The sequence below is a fragment of the Megachile rotundata genome, chromosome 9 (assembly GCF_050947335.1).
Source record: "Megachile rotundata isolate GNS110a chromosome 9, iyMegRotu1, whole genome shotgun sequence".
Classification (NCBI taxonomy): Eukaryota; Metazoa; Arthropoda; class Insecta; order Hymenoptera; family Megachilidae; genus Megachile; species Megachile rotundata.
Genome location: NC_134991.1, coordinates 14,125,909 through 14,144,555, shown reverse-complemented (window position 1 = coordinate 14,144,555; position 18,647 = coordinate 14,125,909). Strand labels below are relative to the sequence as shown.

Genomic DNA, 18,647 nt, shown 5'->3' with positions numbered 1-18,647 from the left:
ACTGATCAATCAAATTCCCGCGGCCATTTTACAGCAACGATGGCCGCACCTAGCGACATTCGGTGCACATGTAGAGTCTGTACAAAAATTCGTGTCACGATCGACCAAATATTTTCCGTTCTAGACGTACACGGTTGGTTATTGGACTCCTATATTGTGGTACGTACTCCGAACATCATATCTCGAGATCGTGTTTGACATGAGACCTACTTTGTTTGGATTATCACGATATAGCTATTGATGCGTGCACTCTGGCCATCATTGTTTGTCGTTTGTCATACTTTACGAGAAGTGACCTCGATCAATTGTACGTGTTTTGCATTTTTTATGCAGGACTTTTTTCAAGAGAACCTGTGGGAAAAATTGCCAGAAAGTTGGAGGTTGACGTTGCAAGATACACCTCCTCAGGAGTTTGGTAAATGGTTGTCGGGAGACATCTCGTGGTGGGTATAGATACTATGCGGTTTGAACTTATGATTTGCATATTGATGTATTTTTATTTTATTATATTGCAGCACACGTGTGTGGCCTTTGTCATTGCTTGCACTACGACAAGTGACTAATATTTTACAAGTCAATAGGAATCATGAGGATCCAGAAAGTATTGTATCCTGTGAACTTAATGTAACAAATAATAATAACAATGAAGCAATTAAAGCGGATAAAGACAGTGCACTCGAGGAGATACATTCCCAGGATCATAAATTTAGGAACCTGTTCTCGAAACACATAAAAAAGAAAAAGAGATATGAGATACAAGAGATAGCTCAAGTAATGTATTACTTTGTAGTTTGTTATGTGTTCCTTGTTTGCATATCATTAATATTTTAGGTGTGTGCAGATTGTGCCCATGAAGCTAATTGTAAGTGTATTGTTGATATTGGAGCTGGAATGGGCCATTTGGCTCGGATCTTAGCTTTTCAATATGGATTATATGTTACCTGTATCGAACAAGATTGTATATTATTACAACAAGCTAGGTAAGTTGTTATATCGCATGAATACTGTAGTTGATGTTAAAGATTTCTGTTTATTACAGGAAATGGGATCAGGAATTATTCTTGTCCATAAAAAAGCATTTACCTAATTTTTGTCAGAAATGTCCACAACAATTTATAGCAAAATTGGAATCAGCAAATTTAGTAGAATCACAATTAGTTAGTCAATTACAGGAGCTATTTCAGAATAAATTCAACCTAGATGAATTGGAAACTAAATTTGGTCTTGTAGGACTTCATCCTTGTGGAGATTTAGCCCCAATATTATTAAAACTTTATTCCTCCAGGAGTGAAGCAAAGTTTATTTGCATTGTAGGATGCTGTTACATGAAATTAACGATACAGTTTGTATATTTCTCATAAAATTTATCTCTATTGATTTCTCTATGTTATTCAGTATGTTTTATTTTTAGATCAGAAGTAAGTGGATTGAAAGGTTATCCACTAAGCAAGTACCTGTTATTACGTAAAAATCATTTGTTAACTTATACATCATTAGAGGTAGCTTGTCATGCAATTGAAAAATACTGTGACAAACTAAAGATTGGGAACTATGAAGATTTAATAGTTAAGTGAAATGATTAATGCATACATGTTTGAACATAAATGATTAAATGAAAGGCTTGTTTCAGGTACATACTTATAGAGCAGCTTTAGAGACTATTTTAATTAAAAAATGTGAAAAATTACGTCATAGTCAATTGAGAAACGTTAAAGTAACAAAAGGGATGTCATTTAGACAGTTAAGTGACTAATATCTCATAATAAATATATAAATATTGTAAGAATGCGTTTAAACATTTTCTGATTTATTCCAGGTACTGTACTACAGCTACAGCACATTTTGACACTAATTTACACATACAAGATTCCGACATTAATAACGCAGAAATCAATAGTTTTCTGAACCAGTGGCAACAAGTTATAATATTTGGATCCCTCAGAATGATGTTGGCGCCATTGGTGGAAACAATTGTACTATACGACAGATTCTTATTTTTATCCGAAAAAAATTTGACACCAACACTGAAACCGGTGTTCGACAGTAGACTGTCTCCACGAAATCTAGTGTTAATGTCCAGGAAAAAATAACTAAGATAATTATTTTTCAATTATTTTCCGATAAATAACCCTATTTCCTCGATCGATGTACGGCAGGGTGCAACGTAGGCTTTCTTTCGGTTATTGATAATTGTGGGGGAAGGGGTGTTCTACCGCCATTTACAAAGTTTGAAAATTTCAGGTTCCCAAATTAACTAAACTTTCAAATTCCCAAGTTTCCGAACTGTCAAATCCCGAAGTTTCCAAATTGTCAAACCTCCAAATGCATAAATATGGAAAATTCTAAATTCGAAAGTGTGTCAATCAAAAACTCACTTGTGGATCCCCGTCCCTTGCACTGTCATTTTCCGTGAGGATTGTTATGTTCACCGATGTACATCCACAATTGGACTTCCCGCGTCCATGAATCAAAGTCGCTCCAGATTGTGCCTCCCTGATTGGACAATACCGTATAATTACAATCGTTAATTCGAACGAAGTGCTTCAATTTCCCCTGCACGATATAATCGCAACACTTTCAAACATTGCACCAATACGTATCGCCGCATCTCGCAAGCGAAACTTCGACGCGTTATTTAACAAGAATTTTCGCGACATACAAGCACCGCGTCGACCAATCGACGTGTAGGTCAAAGTGACGCTGCGCATGCGCGAGATCCCGCCTTAAGGATACGTTGGTACTTGAACGGTAGCGTCGATAGATAGCGCTGTAGTAGCCGGCTAGCTCGCTACGGGCAGAGACGTTCCTCTCCAGCAACGTCGAGATCCAGTTTCCCTTAAGCCGCTCTCGCGCGTTTGTCTGTTCTCGTCGCGTTCGCGTCGTGTCCTACCGATTATTTTCTCCTTCCTCCCCCCTCCCCCGTCCGCGCACGAGATCGTCGACACGGTAGAGAGCCGCGCGGTATACACACGTACGTGTCGTTGTTGCACCGAGTGTCCTCTGCTTGAAAAAAAGTAATTGCCCGGTGTCGAGGCCCAGGATGGCATTCAACGGAGACGGACCACACTCTAAGAGGCAGCGACTCGAGGAATCCGGTCACAGGGTGAGTACTTTTAATACCTTTCGCACGGTGGACCGTAGGTTTTTTCGGTCGGTTAGGTGGCTTTTTTGTCGTAACGCGAACGATCGTGGTTAAGCGTTAGACGGCCGAACGCGTGCGTTTCGGCGTGTCGCGTGAGGATTTACAACTCGCGAGGCGGCTCGCGAGCAGCGGAGGGGGGAAAGTCGCCATTTATCCGGTCGCTTTTACCCATATCACCGCCACCGCCGCGTCGAAACAATGGGCGATGCGCGCGCTCTCGAAGGAGATTGTCTCGTGTCCGCGGTCGTGTCGTGTATAATACGAAACGCACGTTAGCCTGATACGTAGTGCTCGTGTTTTTCGGCCAGCAACCTGTTATCTCGGGTACCGTGTGCTGCGTGTTTGTATTATACGATTCGGAGTGGCCGACGACGGTGGCGACGGCGTCGTCGAGGCAGAAGGCCTGCCTGTCTGCCCCGTTCGGTTCTATCGTCGTTATTGGCGACGGCTGTGCGCGAGGATGCACGTTCAAAACAAACCCCCGTCGGCGAACCGGGGTCGATAATTTCCATCGCGTTATCAGCGCGAGACGAGGCGTTGTCGCGATGCTCGTCGTCTACGATTATCGCGAGGGCCAGTTCCGTTTTAATACCGTGACCCATGAGATATCGGCAGAAACAGCGGACAGATAATACAACCACTGTTGCTCGTATACAAGTTGCTGGCAGTTTTTAGGTGTCTTCGACCGACGCGACCGGTTTCTATGCTCTTGTCAAATCCATCTGTCCGGAGCGACGTTTTCCTGCTGAAATCGATCCCTGGCCATATCCCGTTAACGTTATATTAACCGAATGTATCCGGCGAGGGTTTCGAAGGTACGAGAAAGACATTATTGATATGTTCTTTGCGTATCGGCATAATTAACCCGTGGTACATTTTTTCAAAACGTCCGTAAATGTTAGGACAATGATTCTTAACACTTTCAGTGTCTAGTCGTGTACAACTATTTTGTTTTTGGTAAATGTAGTCATTTTCATGTAGAACGGTTTTCAATAGAGTGACAACTCCATGTAAACATTCATGCGTTCCCCACAAATGACGTGGCACTTAAAGTGTTAAATTGAAGGGTGAAAGTAAGGCTACAAGTGTTAAAACTCCATTTCTGAAATAGTTTTTCATTCAATAAATTGTTCATTGACAAAGTAAAAATGTATGAATAATTGTGGTAATATTTTCATTCATGCTGACACTAACCTTAATGTAAACATACCGCTTGTAAACAGGTAGCTCTTTAAAAAATGACACTTGTAGGCTTTTAATTCCATTCTTTAATTTAAGGTAACACTTGTATTATTAAATCAGATTAACCTTCGTTGCACAATTTTGTAAACAAAATTTTTAAGATGTACTATTAATAAATTTTATATTATAATTAATATTGTAATTTTATATAACAATAAATGTTATATTATAATATTGCAAATTTGTAATATTATATCATTGTTAAATAAATTTAATTAGAAGATATTTCAATAACAATATTACAGTTATTTTGAATAACAGTATTTAAAATATGTATATTTCTGTTTAATAAGAATTGAATAATATTTTATGACATACAAAGCAGTGCAACGAAGGGCAAATTCTTGAAATGTTACACAAAAAATTATATGTATAAATTTTGTCCAAAAGTGTACGGTAACATATCAATCAAAAGCTCCAGAAGCTAATAAAAATGTATATAAAATATTTCTCTTTCTGTCACTTCGTAAATTAGAAGAGTGGTCAATATTTCTAATCCTTGTTCACGCTTTGGTATACAAGTAGAGCTTAATGGGGTTGGCAGCAACCCCACGGTGTTCCATTCTTAACAAATACCCTGTCCGTTCCAAAATAAGTGCCACATCCAACACTTTCCACATTGGCAAAAAAGGGAGAAAGATATAAATTATAAGGTTTATTCTAAGATGATTAAATATTATATATTAAGACAGTGTTTGGTTTTTTGTATGGCTTCGGGATTACATACGGCAATGCACTTTAAATTCTTCTGCATAAGTATTCCACTGTAGTCAAGTTTTTTATTTTCACTGCTGTTGGAACAATTGTAAAATTGCGTTACATTTAGGAGTAAATATCTCTGGTACATTGGTACAATTTACTTAAAAATTGAAGAAAATATTGCAACATAAAATGTGACTAATTTTGAGATAACAAGAGACTTTATTTTCTTATCAAATTCACTCTTTGTTATTTATATAACATCATGTTTTAAATACATGTAATAAACAGTTCAAAAATCCACTCACAATTTTCGCAGTCTGTTCCTAAAAATAATTCATTTGTCTCTTACCAGATAAAAAATACCAAGATCCTCCAAGAAAAATATTGCAGTCAACAATTCAATTATTCAGTTCTGACATGACTTCTCAATTAAAAAATTTCTAGATAATATTTTTTCAAGCCACACCTATTTACCGAGATTAATTTGCAATGTAGATCAATACCGTCCACATTATCATAAACTCGTATGTAATCAAACGAACGTAATTTCTTTTGTCACAATACAACTCACGCGACTTTAAACGCGCGCCAATGAATAGTAAAAGACATAGTGATACGTTTACTACGAAAGAAAAATAGCGTTAGCGTCGCTATTCGTACGGATGTGAAAACGTGGACACATGTAAACAGTAAATATTGAACGTGGAAAGCCGTGGAAAGGTCATTGTCACGCTAACAGCTTTGTAACCTTCGCTCCACGGTTGGTAGCACTGCATGCTGTTGAGAACGCACACCGTGGATGATGTAACGGTAGACGCAACACGTTACATATGCGTGCATGTCAATCATATTTTCACACAATTGTGCGACGGGGTACCTTCATTCAGATGCCGAATTTAATTAGTAATTCTTTTTCCTCCTATTGTCTTTTATTCAAGAATTATCGTATCGATGAACTTGTTGCTGGTTGAGCGGCGTACTCGATGGCAGGTCTTTTCTAGGGGAATAGTTTGTGGGTTGATTTAGGATTTTAGGGACTTTTAGGGGAATTCGGGAATTTTAGGGGCGGTCGGAATTGGAATTTGGGAGTTAGGGAGTTTGGGAGTTAAGGAATTTGGAAATTAGGGAATTTAGGAATATGTGATATTTGAAAATTGGGGGGAATCTAGGGAATTTGGGAATGTGGGAAATTTGGGAATATGGCAAATTTGGGAATCTAGGAAATTTGGGAATCTGGGAAATTTGGAAACTTGGGGAATTTAAGAATCTAGAGAATGTGGGAATTTGGGAATCTGAGGAATTTGGAAATCTAGGGAATCTGGGAAATTTGGGAATTTGGAGAATCTGGAAAATTTGGAAACTTGGGGAATTTGGGAAATTTAAGAATCTAGAGAATGTGGGAATCTAGGGAATGTGGGAATCAGGGGAATTTGGGAATCTAAGAAATTTGAGAATCTAGGGAATGTGGGAATCTAGGAAATTTGGGAATTTGGAGAATCTGGAAAAATTTAAGAAGCCTAAAAAAAGATATTAATATTATCCCCCAAAGCTAGTAATTTTGTTCTAAGAAATGTTCGAATGGAACAATTAACAAGAAAGATATTAAAGTGACCCATTTACCGGATATTTCTCCTCCACATTATTTCGAAGTACCGCCTTTTCTTTTGAAGTTTCTTCTCCACTGCTTGAAATTATATATCTTTTTAATTCCCTTTTCATTCCTGCTTATACACATGTTCAATGCAGTTGACGTCACAAAAGTACATTTGTACGTAGCTGTTACCAGGAAACGTGGGATGTTATACAATAACGATTGCTTTATAACGTGTATCGTAATACAACCGTTTAATGTTCGTTACTCCGCTCGAAATGATAATTACTGTCCACTGTGTAATTTAGTACATGATTATGTATAATGTGCAAAATACGTATTTTGTATAATTACATGTACATGATAATCATTACAAGTATATGATTATGTATAATTTGCTTATCGTGGTATACAGGTTAAATCTTATTAATTTATAATCGGCGGACATGAATATGTATGTGATTTCATTTTATTTTTGCTTCGTTTCTGATTTATTATTGCTTTGCTGTTAGTTGAGGAATTTGGGGAATTTGGGAATCTGGGAATTTAGGAATTTGATAAATTGGGAATTTGGGGAATTAGGGAATTAGGGATTTAGGGAATTAGGGAATTAGGGATTTAGGGAATTAGGGATTTAGGGAATTCGGGAATTAGGGAATTAGGGAATTAGGAAATCAGGGAATTAGGGAATCAAGGAATTAGGGAGTCGGGGAATTAGGGAATCAGGGATTTAGGGAATCAGGGAATTAGAGAGTCAAGGAATTAGGGAATCAGGGAATTAGGGAGTCGGGGAATTAGGGAATCAGGAAATTGGGGAATCAGGGAATTGGGAAATCAGGGAATTAGAGAGTCAAGGAATTAGGGACTCAGGGAATTAGGGAATCAGGGAATTAGGGAATCAGGAATTTAGGGAATCAGGGAATTAGAGAATCCAGGAATTAGGGAATCTGGAAATGTCGATTCTTTACTCCTACTTCTCTTTTATTTCATTTCTACTTCACTCTTACTTCAGTTTGTATTTGAAACTTAACAGCAACCTTATCATATAATTTGTTAATTATCCTCTCAACAGTTCGTTGATTTACTCAAGTACAACTAGCAGTTACAGCTGATTATGACTATAATTAACTATCACAGTAACTATTAGAGTCGACTTCCGCTCCCGAGTACCATTCAGGGAACAGCATTTCGGTCTTACTCGAAAACTATACCTAGTTCCATTCCCAAATTAAGATTATCTAATCATCTCTTCAACAACGCATCTCTGTTAATAACCCAACATTTCTAAGGATATTCAAATCTCATTACTAAAATTCACAATGCATTTAGCTATAAGTTTGAAGCAAATATTTGAACACTGATAAAGTCTTACAAAGAATTTCCTATTTAAATAGAAAAAAATACAATCAAGTGTTACTAACTTGCCAACGACATAAACAATATTTATAGATCCGCCAAAAATTATTAATTATATTAAAAGTAACACGCAAAGACTTTTTTCAAGAGAAAGTATCGCTATCTAGGTTAAGCTCTCTGTAGTCTCGTTTTTGTCTTTCCTTGTTCTATTTAGCTTGACTCTCCTTTTTGTCCGTTTCCTAGAACCGTTCTTTGCCTTTCAGGATTTTTCCCGGATTTTCTCTAAACAGAAGACAAATAGTACACGACGTTTCTCTGTACTTATTCCCCCCGAAATTTGCATCGCAACAATTACGATCTTAGCTAAAATTGCTCCATTGTTCGTATCCAGCAATGTTCCACCCGTTGAGTTTGTCTTTCTAGCCGAAGAAAATTCATTTCCCCTCGTTCGCCATGATAAAAATCGATCCGTGAAAGGTCAACGATTCCCAGCGAAATTATACTTACTCCATAAAAGCCGGAGCAATAGTTACAGCCGGTTCTATAGGTCAGCGCTAAAATATGTATGCTTATACCGGGTTCCACGATTGATTCCGGCAAGAAAGTCGGTTTAACGAGAAAATGTTTCCATTTACGTTTCTCATTCGTGTTTCACTTTCCCGGATAAATTCGAGGGAAAACGGGATCGACTTAATGTTAATTAAATTGTCAGAATTCGCTATATCGAACGTCTTTCACCGGTTTGTATAATTTATACACATTTTCAGTATATTGGAAACTGCTTATTTCATAAAGAGTACCTTTTGCAAGGTATACTAAAATTACTAAAAAGCACAGCAAGGTTTTCTACCTCCATTTTTGAGAAAATTGAATTTGAAGATATTTTGTGGTGGTTGAAACTCAGGATCCTTGAATTAAATTCACACACTGGTTTATATTAATTATAGTATGGAATCGTGTACAGGTTGCTTCATTAATGGAGCACGTATATTAAGAAAATTAGTGTAAAATGTACTTAGTATTTCTTTACAAATATTTGTGGTTTGTATCTAGGAGAAAAATACTCAGGGTCCTTGATTTAAATTCACACACTGGTTTATATTAATTATAGTATGGAATCGTGTACAGGTTGCTTCATTAATGGAGCACGTATATTAAGAAAATTAGTGTAAAATGTACTTAGTATTTCTTTACAAATATTTGTGGTTTGTATCTAGGAGAAAAATACGATTACCCAAAAACAGAGAAAGATACAGAATATCAAAAAGATTTCTTTTATTCATTTTGTAGCGCCAGTTATGGTGCAGCCTGTATCGTTGTTTTTCCATGGTCGATGACGTTGAGGATCAAAGCGATGCCTTCCACTCGATATGAAATATTCAACGATCGTGGAAAAAGAATATTATAGACGTCGCGACGTTTGCACGCGATTAAATCTCATCGAACCCGGTTTATCTTGGCTCGTGCATCTGTTATTGAAATTCAAACGCTCTCGAACGGCTCAGGTAATCGCCGTTGAGAAGGTGAAACCTAGACAGAGCGGTCTAAAGGACCCGTTATCTCGATCTTAGACGGAATTCCGTCATTCATCTCGTCTGGCTCGGGAATGGGAATCGTCATTAATCTCGTGGCTCGTAATCCGTAATAGAACTCGACATTAATCCCGTGAAATTCATTCACGCTCTTCCGGAATAGAAATGTCTACGGTTGTCGTCGTTAACAATGAAAGTGCTTCTGAATAGCTAACAATGTGAACACCAATACTTACAAATCGTGTTAACCACTGTGTGACGTAGCTCTTCTTATGGACTCATATGTGAATTTGAAGATTTTTCAGTTTTTTAACTTCATTTGCAAATTTCATTTCATTTGTCATCTGTTATTTACTTATTACCGTCTTATTGTCAGCTCTAAGGAGAGCTAGGCAACATCATAATGAAACGTACCTCTAACATCATACACCTACCCCTATCTAATACTTACTTGGACTAGTCTAACTCGTGACGCACTCTCTGATCAATTTTATTGCGACCGTGTAACCGTTCCTCGTCGTTCGAGGATTTCGAACAAACGGTTCGAATCTACTGTTCAACATCTGTAAATGAACGACGGTATACTTGTGAATCGACCAAAACGATTTGCTCAAACTGTTAGCTCGTTTTACTGGCTTGCCCGAGCTCTACCGCTTTTTAACCATGTACTCGATTACGAATCTCACGTGTGCAACCGACATCTTATTATACAATGTATTCATTGTTTCTTTTTAACAACGAATGTCTTCTTTAACCGATGGCTTGTTTATTCTTTCTCGGTTTCCGTGCAATTTTTAACCACTTGCGCTATTTTGAGTCTCGTCAGGCACTTCGTGATCAATTTTACTCGAATTAATACGCTTTAATTTCGAGTTCTAGTCCAATTATTTGCAGAGTCAATTGATACCAAATTGACGTAACATTTCAACTTTCTTTGTCTGTTTTGATATTGTGGGGGTTAGTTAGTTCTGACTGACGCACCTGACTGACGCACTTGACTGATGCATTTGGCTGACGCACCTGATTGACGCACTTGACCGATGAATTTAACTGATGCACCTAAATGACGCACTTGACTGACGCACCTACCTGATGCATCTGACTGACGCACCTAGTTGACGCACTTGATTGATATATCTAACTGACGTACCTAACTGACGCACTTACCTGAAGCATTTATCTGACGCATTTACCCAACGCGCCTATCTGACGCACTTACCTGACGCACCTATCTGACGCACCTGATTGACGCACTTAACTAACAGCACTTGATTGACGCACCTAACTGACGCACTTACCTGAAGCACCTATTTGACGCACTTACCTGACGCACCTATCTGACGCACTTTCCTGATGCAGTTACCTGACGCACGTGACTGACGCACTTAACTAACAGCACTTGGTTAACGCACTTAAATGACGCACCTGACTGACGCACTGAAGTGATGAACTTGACTGACGCACCTGAATGACGCACCCGACTGATTGTACTTAAGTGACGAACTTGACTGACGCATCTGACTGATTGCACCTAACTGACACACTTGACTGACGCACCTGACTGACGCACCTAACTCATATCAAACATAGTGTCCTCAAAAAGTCGTATCCATAGTATTCGGTCACTAGGGACTCTTAACAGGTTAAAATAAAGTTACGCGTTAAGCAACTAGACGGTTCCCGACGGAAACCCGTTTGAAGTTCAGCGCAGAGACAAGCTGTCTGTGGAAGTTAGCGACGGTATCCGTTTCTGCGGATTTTAGTGTGTCATATTGACCAAAAATATCTTTGCCTCGGTTATCCTTGCGACGTAACTCGGAAACTCCGTCACCTGTGACGTTGTGTATCCGTTAGAAAAAGATCGATACGAGTGGGTACTTCAGAATTGTATCGAGGAGGAAATTCATGAACGTCGCTCGAGCGACACTTCTCGTTTTATGGCCGACGACCGGTCCTGTGCCGATATTGCATGAAAGTTTAACGCACCAACGGAGACTGCTCCTACGAACATTCTGACGGGTTTTAGATTTTTATGGGATAGTTTCAACCGACGATTAACACGGATCGGATGTGGAGTGTCACTTTGGCTTCTCTCAGATAAAATATATTTTATATTGGGTTTGTTTGCTGTTTCGTATTTTCTTTATCAGCTCACTTTGCTGTATATTTCTTGTGGAGTAGTTTTCAATTTATATTTATATTTAATTTGATACTTTATATTTGAATTTTCGTATGTTTCATGTGTTTCACATGTGTCATATGTTTTTAGTAAAATTTACAAAAATTAAAAAAGTTATGATGTTCTAGGTTATTGTTGCAAAAATTATATTATTTTCGACAAGCTTTATTACTTAAATAAAAATCAATTTAATCGCCCGCAACAATAAAAAAATGATATCGTTATCAATTTATTAATTGTTGTACAAATACGTATTTTATTCCTCGAAAAACAAATACATGATCAAACAAATTTATCATACAAACAAAAATTGATTTACGCTTCAAAAAGAACGTACAAAAGAATTTCAATGAAAAGTAATGAAGGAATTTTCAGGATCGAAGGAAATGCTTTTTATATTATTACCCGCGAATAAAACAGTGAATTAAATTGCTCGCGCGTTTCGTCACGAAAGCACGGAATGTGTTTGATGCATCGGCATAAATTGCTTTCGATATTACACATAATGGAATAATGCCTAGCCGGATGGATAAGAGTATTGAATGCACGATAAATTGTCATCGATCATAATATCATTGTTTCATCGATCATGATTATTACGCTGACATGAAAATAAACCGCCATTCGATACGTCGCGATGCCGTTGAAAGGCCATTGTTCTCGAGCGTTGCAATTTTCCTCGTTAAATCTTGGATGCGCTGTTTACCTTCAGAGGGTTGGTTAATCCTTTACTTTCTTAATTTGTCAAACGTCTTTGTTTCTCTCTGTAACATTTTTTTTGTGATAGGTGTTTTATATGATACATGTTTCATATGATATATGTTATATATGATGTATGTCTCATATGATACATGTTTTATATGATACATGTTATATATGATGTATGTCTCATATGATATATGTTATATATGATGTATGTCTCATATGATGCATATTTTATATGATACATGTTTTATATGATACATATTCCATATGATACATGTTATATATGATGTATGTCTCATATGATACATGTTTTATATGATACATGTTTCATATGATATATGTTATATATGATGTGTCTCATATGATGCATATTTCATATGATACATGTTATATATGATGTATGTCTTATATGATGCATGTTATATATGATGTATGTCTCATATGATATATGTTACATATATGTCTCATATGATACATGTTTTATATGATACATATTTCATATGATATATGTTATATATCATGTATGTCTCATATGATACATGTTTTATATGATACATGTTTCATATGATATATGTTATATATGATGTATGTCTCATATGATATATGTTATATATGATGTTTGTCTCATATGATGCATGTTTCATATGATATACGTTATATATGATGTATGTCTCATATGAAGCATGTTTCACATGACACACGCTTCATATGATATTATACATGTTTTACATTTTACACGAGTAGATTCTGAAACACCAACCCCCCGAAATTCTCACTCCATCCCCATCTTCCCAAATCCCAAAAATTCACTTCATCCCCAAATTCTCAAATCCAAAAAATTCCAGAAACCCCTCAAGACAAATGGGTGATCACATTTTCCCTAGAAAAACCGTCAGCCTTGGCTGTAGTACACGAGGCGGATAACGCAACGCGATTCTGTTGAGAAAATTACAGATCTCGAAGGATACGGATGAAACAGCGTTCGGGACATCATTCATTTGCGATTTCCTTCAGCGAATACGTTGAGTGGGATGTCGGAGTTAAAGTAAGGCAGCCGAGAAAATTTATTGGACCATCCACGGTCCCGGGACGTGTGATTATTCGCTCCAGGCAGAGAATTTGTCGGTCCACGACACAGAGGAAGAATATCAATCGCCTCGTATCTCCCCGCGAAAACTTATCGAGCAAGTTTCTGACCGGAAACCCGAATTCTCGTCGATATTATGATTAATTAAATTGGAAGAGTTACCCGGAAGATAATTAGAACGGACGGTGACTATGCAATTTTCTGACTCGGCATCGATTCCGGGATATCGATTTGACTTAATTAATAGACAACTACCAAGTACCGTATGCGGTACAGAGAATTCTAATTACGCAAAGGGAACGTGCCACGGTGTTGCAATTAGAGTTACCACCTAGCCTTGAGCGTTCGGATATGAATCTCGCCTTCCGAGGGTTTAACCCGTCTTGAAGATGGCGTTGAGAATTTAATCTGTGGTACGCCTTACAATATAGCCTCGAGTCTCTGTCGATATAACCTTTTTAGTTTCTGCACTTAGGGTGAAATCAATAGGTTCCATAGCAGTAATAGCAGTCGTTACCTATCGAGTTTATTATTATTCTGGTTACCAGGTCCCTTAGTAGCTTTATTTCCAGTTCTATTCGTGTCGAGTACTTTGTTACTTCCTACGCACCTTTTGGGGAAACTACATATGTTGGATTTTCATTTACCATGAAATTTGTTGAAATTGATATTTGTTCAGATAGGTAGACACGCGATGGGACGTCGTTAAAAATAAGTGGAACGCACAAATCCTTGTTAAATTATTCAGCAGTCCACTTATAAATATTAAGACATCAAATATGAAGTTCAACAGTTCCTGCGTCAACAGTCTAATCACTCACAAGACTACCAAATGATTAAATGTTTCTAATCAACATTAACTGATTCACTTTGAACTTACAAACTACACAGTTTGTTATTAAAATGCTTTTAACTTAATACCATGTATCAGATCGTAGCCAAGATTTTTAATCGTGCAAAAAGCACTTACTAAATCGTTATTTTTTCCAACGGAACAATCATTTTTATGGGAATCTAGCTAGCATTTTTCTTCCTTTGTTTTCCAAATGGACATCGATTTTCTATACACGTGTTTTTGCATCAGCATATCGACATTGTTCTTTTCAATTATCGAGCTTTCGTATTAAAGTTTGATCCTGCGCAGAGGTTTCCTTAAACCTTTACATTAAAGTTGCAGTACTTTCTGTTAGATGTTGTGTATATATACGTTGCGGCTGAATTTGATATACTATCCTCAAGGAAATCAAGTTTTCCGTTCGTAGGAAATCGGATTTTCTCTGGTATCGAATTCTGCTTACCAGATGGTTATTCGAGATGTGTACTTTTCTTTTGTGTGTCGAATATATCCGCAGCGATTCGGTGTACCTTTGTGTGTGGGGGATTAATTTAATCGTTGAACTCGGCGGAGATTTGGGAATTTGGGGGTTGGAAATGTGGGAATTTAGGAATTTTGGGATATGGGGATTTGGTGTTTAGGTTTTGGGTTATTGGGGATTTGGGGATTTGGTATTTAGGTTTTGGGTTATTGGGTATTTAGGGATTTGGGATTTGGGGATTTGGTGTTTAATTTTTGGGTTATTAGGTATTTGGGGTTTTGGGATTTTGGGACTTCGACAGTTTGGAATTTGGGAATTTATGGATTTGGAGTTTAGGAATTTGGACACTTTGGATTTGGGGATTTAGGGATTTGGACAATTTGGAATTTGGGATTTAGGGATTTGGACAATTTGGAATTTGGGATTTAGGGATTTGGACAATTTGGAATTTGGGGATTTAGGGACTTGGAGTTTAGGAATTTGGACAATTTGGAATTTGGGGATTTAGGGATTTCGATAGTTTGGAATTTGGGGATTTAGGGATTTGGACAATTTGGAATTTGGGGATTTAGGGATTTGGACAATTTGGAATTTGGGGATTTAGGGACTTGGAGTTTAGGAATTTGGACAATTTGGAATTTGGGGATTTAGGGATTTCGATAGTTTGGAATTTGGGGATTTGGGAATTTGGACAATTTGGAATTTAGGGGATTTAGGGATTTGGGAATTTAGGGATTTAAAGTTTAGGAATTGTGTCACTTTGGATTTGGGGATTTAGGGATTTGGACAGTTTGGATTTGGGAATTTAGGGATTTGAAATTTAGGAATTTGGACACTTTGGATTCGGTGATTTAGTAATTTGGACACTTTGGATTTGGTAATTTAGTGATTTGTGATATGACAATTTTAGGATTCAGGGATTCGGACAGTTTGAAATTTGGAATCTTATTCAGAATCACGTCAGCTATCATTTCAGGGACCTACACTAATTGTGAAACACCCTGTATTGGCTGGTGACATACAATTTTGGTATTTAGAACGCTGACTGTTTTTGGGTGTTGTAACTATAAAGCAAGTATTCCATAAGAAGCATACCGCTGACTTGGCGAATGTAGGCTTAACCCTTTGAGTACTGAATCATTTCAAGATTTTTATGCCCATGAAATTTAATTTGTGGCTATATGGATTAATATATAAAAGAAATACATACTTCTTAACCTTTGCACTCGAAGGTAATTTGACTGTTTGCAAACGGCAACTTTAAAACTTAGTTAAAAAGTTAAATGAATTGTTTTGGGCTTCTATTATTTCTCTACTAATAATTTCCACTGTTATTTGTTTCACTATGTTTATACGTCACACGTCTCATAATATAGACTCAGTTAAAAAATGCTCATTAACCGACTTCGAAAAAGCAGGAGGTTACTCAATTCGATCAGTATATTTTTTTTTTCATATTATTGTATTAAATAAAATGGTGACTGAAAGTCATCTGAGAGTCATCTTGTCCAGCGCAAAAGGTTAAATTCAAATGACGAGTAAATTCACGAGACTCGTCCACCATGACTTCACCCAACTAAACAGACGAGTCTCACTCGTCAAATGTACCCAAAGGGTTAACACCCCAATATTTTTATAATCTAACGTTACGTATGAACGGCACATTCTCGCTTACGAACGTAACCCTAAAAAGCCCATTTCCCGTGCATTCAATTTCGCAATTATCAAGTTAGCACTCGTTAAAACTGGCGATAAACAATTTCCCCGTAGCTCGTTACTCAACGTAACACGGTTTATTCCCATTTGTCGCGAAGTTTGTCTCATTATCGGTCGCTTGCACCGTTGATTTCCGAACAGTCGTCGCGTGTTCCCCGCAAGCTCGCGCAAATTCATCGCGGCGGGTTAAAGCGGATTAAGGTTGGCGCAGTTGTTAAGGCGAGCGAAATGAAATTAGAACGCGGAGTTTCGCCGATAAAGGGTCGTCGGTTGGTTCGGTTTCCCTTGGTGTTTCCCATTTTCAGCAGTTTTGCTCGTTTGTAATGAGTCCCGTTGTCAGGAGACGAGCGGAAAGAGGCGGAGGATACGCTCGCTGAAAATGACCCGGTCGGATACGAACGGAAATAATGAAGAGACCATTATTTTCTGCGTAATGCCGGTCCACTGATTTTCAAGGAAATTTTGCTCGTTACTCGACTATGCAAATGCGATAGTGAAATGTAATAGCGTGATGCGCGACTGGAAACTGTACTAGATGTACGGACCAGAAATCGCAATATTGCTTTGTCCTTTGCTGGGAGATTTATGTGGTCGTGATGCGTGTACGTGTGACAGAGGGTTTGCCTAGTAATACTCCTGTTACGTGTGTATACGGTCTTTAACGCCATTGTAGCAATTGCTATATGCACCAACGTATTTCGACGAATGTTATAATTATTTTATGCTTATTTATTGGCTATATTATTGGTCAATCTTTGAGTGAGTCGTTAGGACGTTGTTGACAAGAACAGATTTCCCTTGTAATTATATTAAACAATTTATTAATTTGTCTGTTGTTAAATATTCTATGAATGCTACAATTCTTTTATGCTTATTTGTTGGCCAGATTATTGGTCAATCTTTGAGTGAGCCGTTAAGACGCTGTTGACAAGAACAGATTTCCCTTGTAATTATATTAAACAGTTTGTTAATTTGTCTGTTGTTAAATATTCTATGAATGTTATAATTATTTTATGCTTATTTGTTGGCCAGATTATTGGTCAATCTTTGAGTGAGCTGTTAGAACGCTGTTGACAAGAACAGATTTCCCTTGTAATTATATTAAACAATTTGTTAATTTGTCTGTTGTTAAATATTCTATGAATGCTACAATTCTTTTATGCTTATTTGTTGGCCAGATTATTGGTCAATCTTTGAGTGAGTCGTTAGGACGCTGTTGACAAGAACAGATTTCCCTTGTAATTATATTAAACTATTTATTAATTTGTCTGTTGTTAAATATTTTATATAATAAAAACATTAAACGTGAATACTGAAAAATGAAAAATTATGAAAATTGAAAGTCCATAAATTTGCAAATTTCAAGACTTAAAAATTATGGGCCAAAAATTAGAAAATTGAAAATTCCAAAATTCGACAATCTAGAAAACAAAAATTATGAAAGTTGAAACTCTATAAATTTTGAAATTTGAAGTCTTAAAAATAATGGGCCAAAAATTAGAAAATTGAAAATTCCAAAATTCGACAAGCTAGAAAAGAAAAATTATGAAAGTTGAAAGTCCCTAAATTTGCAAACTTGAAGTCTTAAAAATAACGTGTCCAAAATTAGAAAATTGAAAATTCCAAAATTCGACAATCTAGAAAACAAAAATTATGAAAGTTGAAACTCTATAAATTTTTAAATTTGAAGTCTTAAAAATTATGTGCCAAAAATTAGAAAATTGAAAATTCCAAAATTCGACAACCTAGAAAAAAAAAATTATGAAAATTGAAAGTCCCTAAATTTGTAAACTTGAAGTCTTAAAAATGACGTGTCCAAAATTATAAAATAGAAAATTCCAAAATTCCACATCTTACAAATAAAAAATGTGAAAGCCAGAATAAAATTTCACCGAAAAATACTATCGAAAGTTTGAAATAAAGTTATTCGACGTCCATATAAATGTTTTGTACATAAAAATTCTGATAGTTTAGCAAATATTCATGGAATAGCATGGCATACAAATTGGCATAAATTCTCGAGTCTAGTTTTGACTATACGCGAATTTATCTGCTTCTGATGCAAATGGGTTAAAAGTG

The 18,647-nt window shown here is 36.9% G+C and overlaps 2 protein-coding genes across 3 annotated transcripts in view; both read left to right on the top strand.

The window, feature by feature from the left end:
• Positions 1-4: 4 nt before the first annotated feature.
• LOC100877996 (methyltransferase-like protein 25B) lies at positions 5-2,110 on the top strand. The gene is made up of 8 exons (XM_003703797.3): positions 5-159; positions 334-443; positions 516-771; positions 832-980; positions 1,040-1,342; positions 1,412-1,565; positions 1,631-1,740; positions 1,817-2,110. The coding sequence occupies exons 1-8, from the start codon at positions 40-42 to the stop codon at positions 2,088-2,090; spliced, it is 1,476 nt and encodes a 491-aa protein (XP_003703845.2). The 5' UTR covers positions 5-39; the 3' UTR covers positions 2,091-2,110.
• Positions 2,111-2,734: 624 nt separating this feature from the next.
• The window catches only part of sm (heterogeneous nuclear ribonucleoprotein L), a 240,883-nt gene continuing 224,970 nt past the window's right edge, over positions 2,735-18,647 (top strand). The window contains exon 1 of one of the 2 annotated variants that reach the window (XM_012286473.2): positions 2,735-3,103. In XM_012286473.2, coding sequence (XP_012141863.1) covers positions 3,041-3,103 — 63 coding nt within the window. In that variant the 5' untranslated portion in view covers positions 2,735-3,040. Of the gene's footprint in view, positions 3,104-3,189; positions 3,958-18,647 lie in introns of those variants that run through there. The other variant, XM_076535609.1, reaches the window with a different exon arrangement.

What these genes read in the sequence shown, in the direction of transcription:
- LOC100877996 (XM_003703797.3), top strand. Translation starts at nt 40, where the DNA reads ATGGCCGCACCTAGCGACATTCGGTGCACATGTAGAGTCTGTACAAAA. An exon ending in AGATACAAGAGATAGCTCAA is followed by an intron (nt 772 to 831) that starts GTAATGTATTAC and finishes TTAATATTTTAG; the next exon opens with GTGTGTGCAGATTGTGCCCA. An exon ending in ATATTATTACAACAAGCTAG is followed by an intron (nt 981 to 1,039) that starts GTAAGTTGTTAT and finishes TGTTTATTACAG; the next exon opens with GAAATGGGATCAGGAATTAT.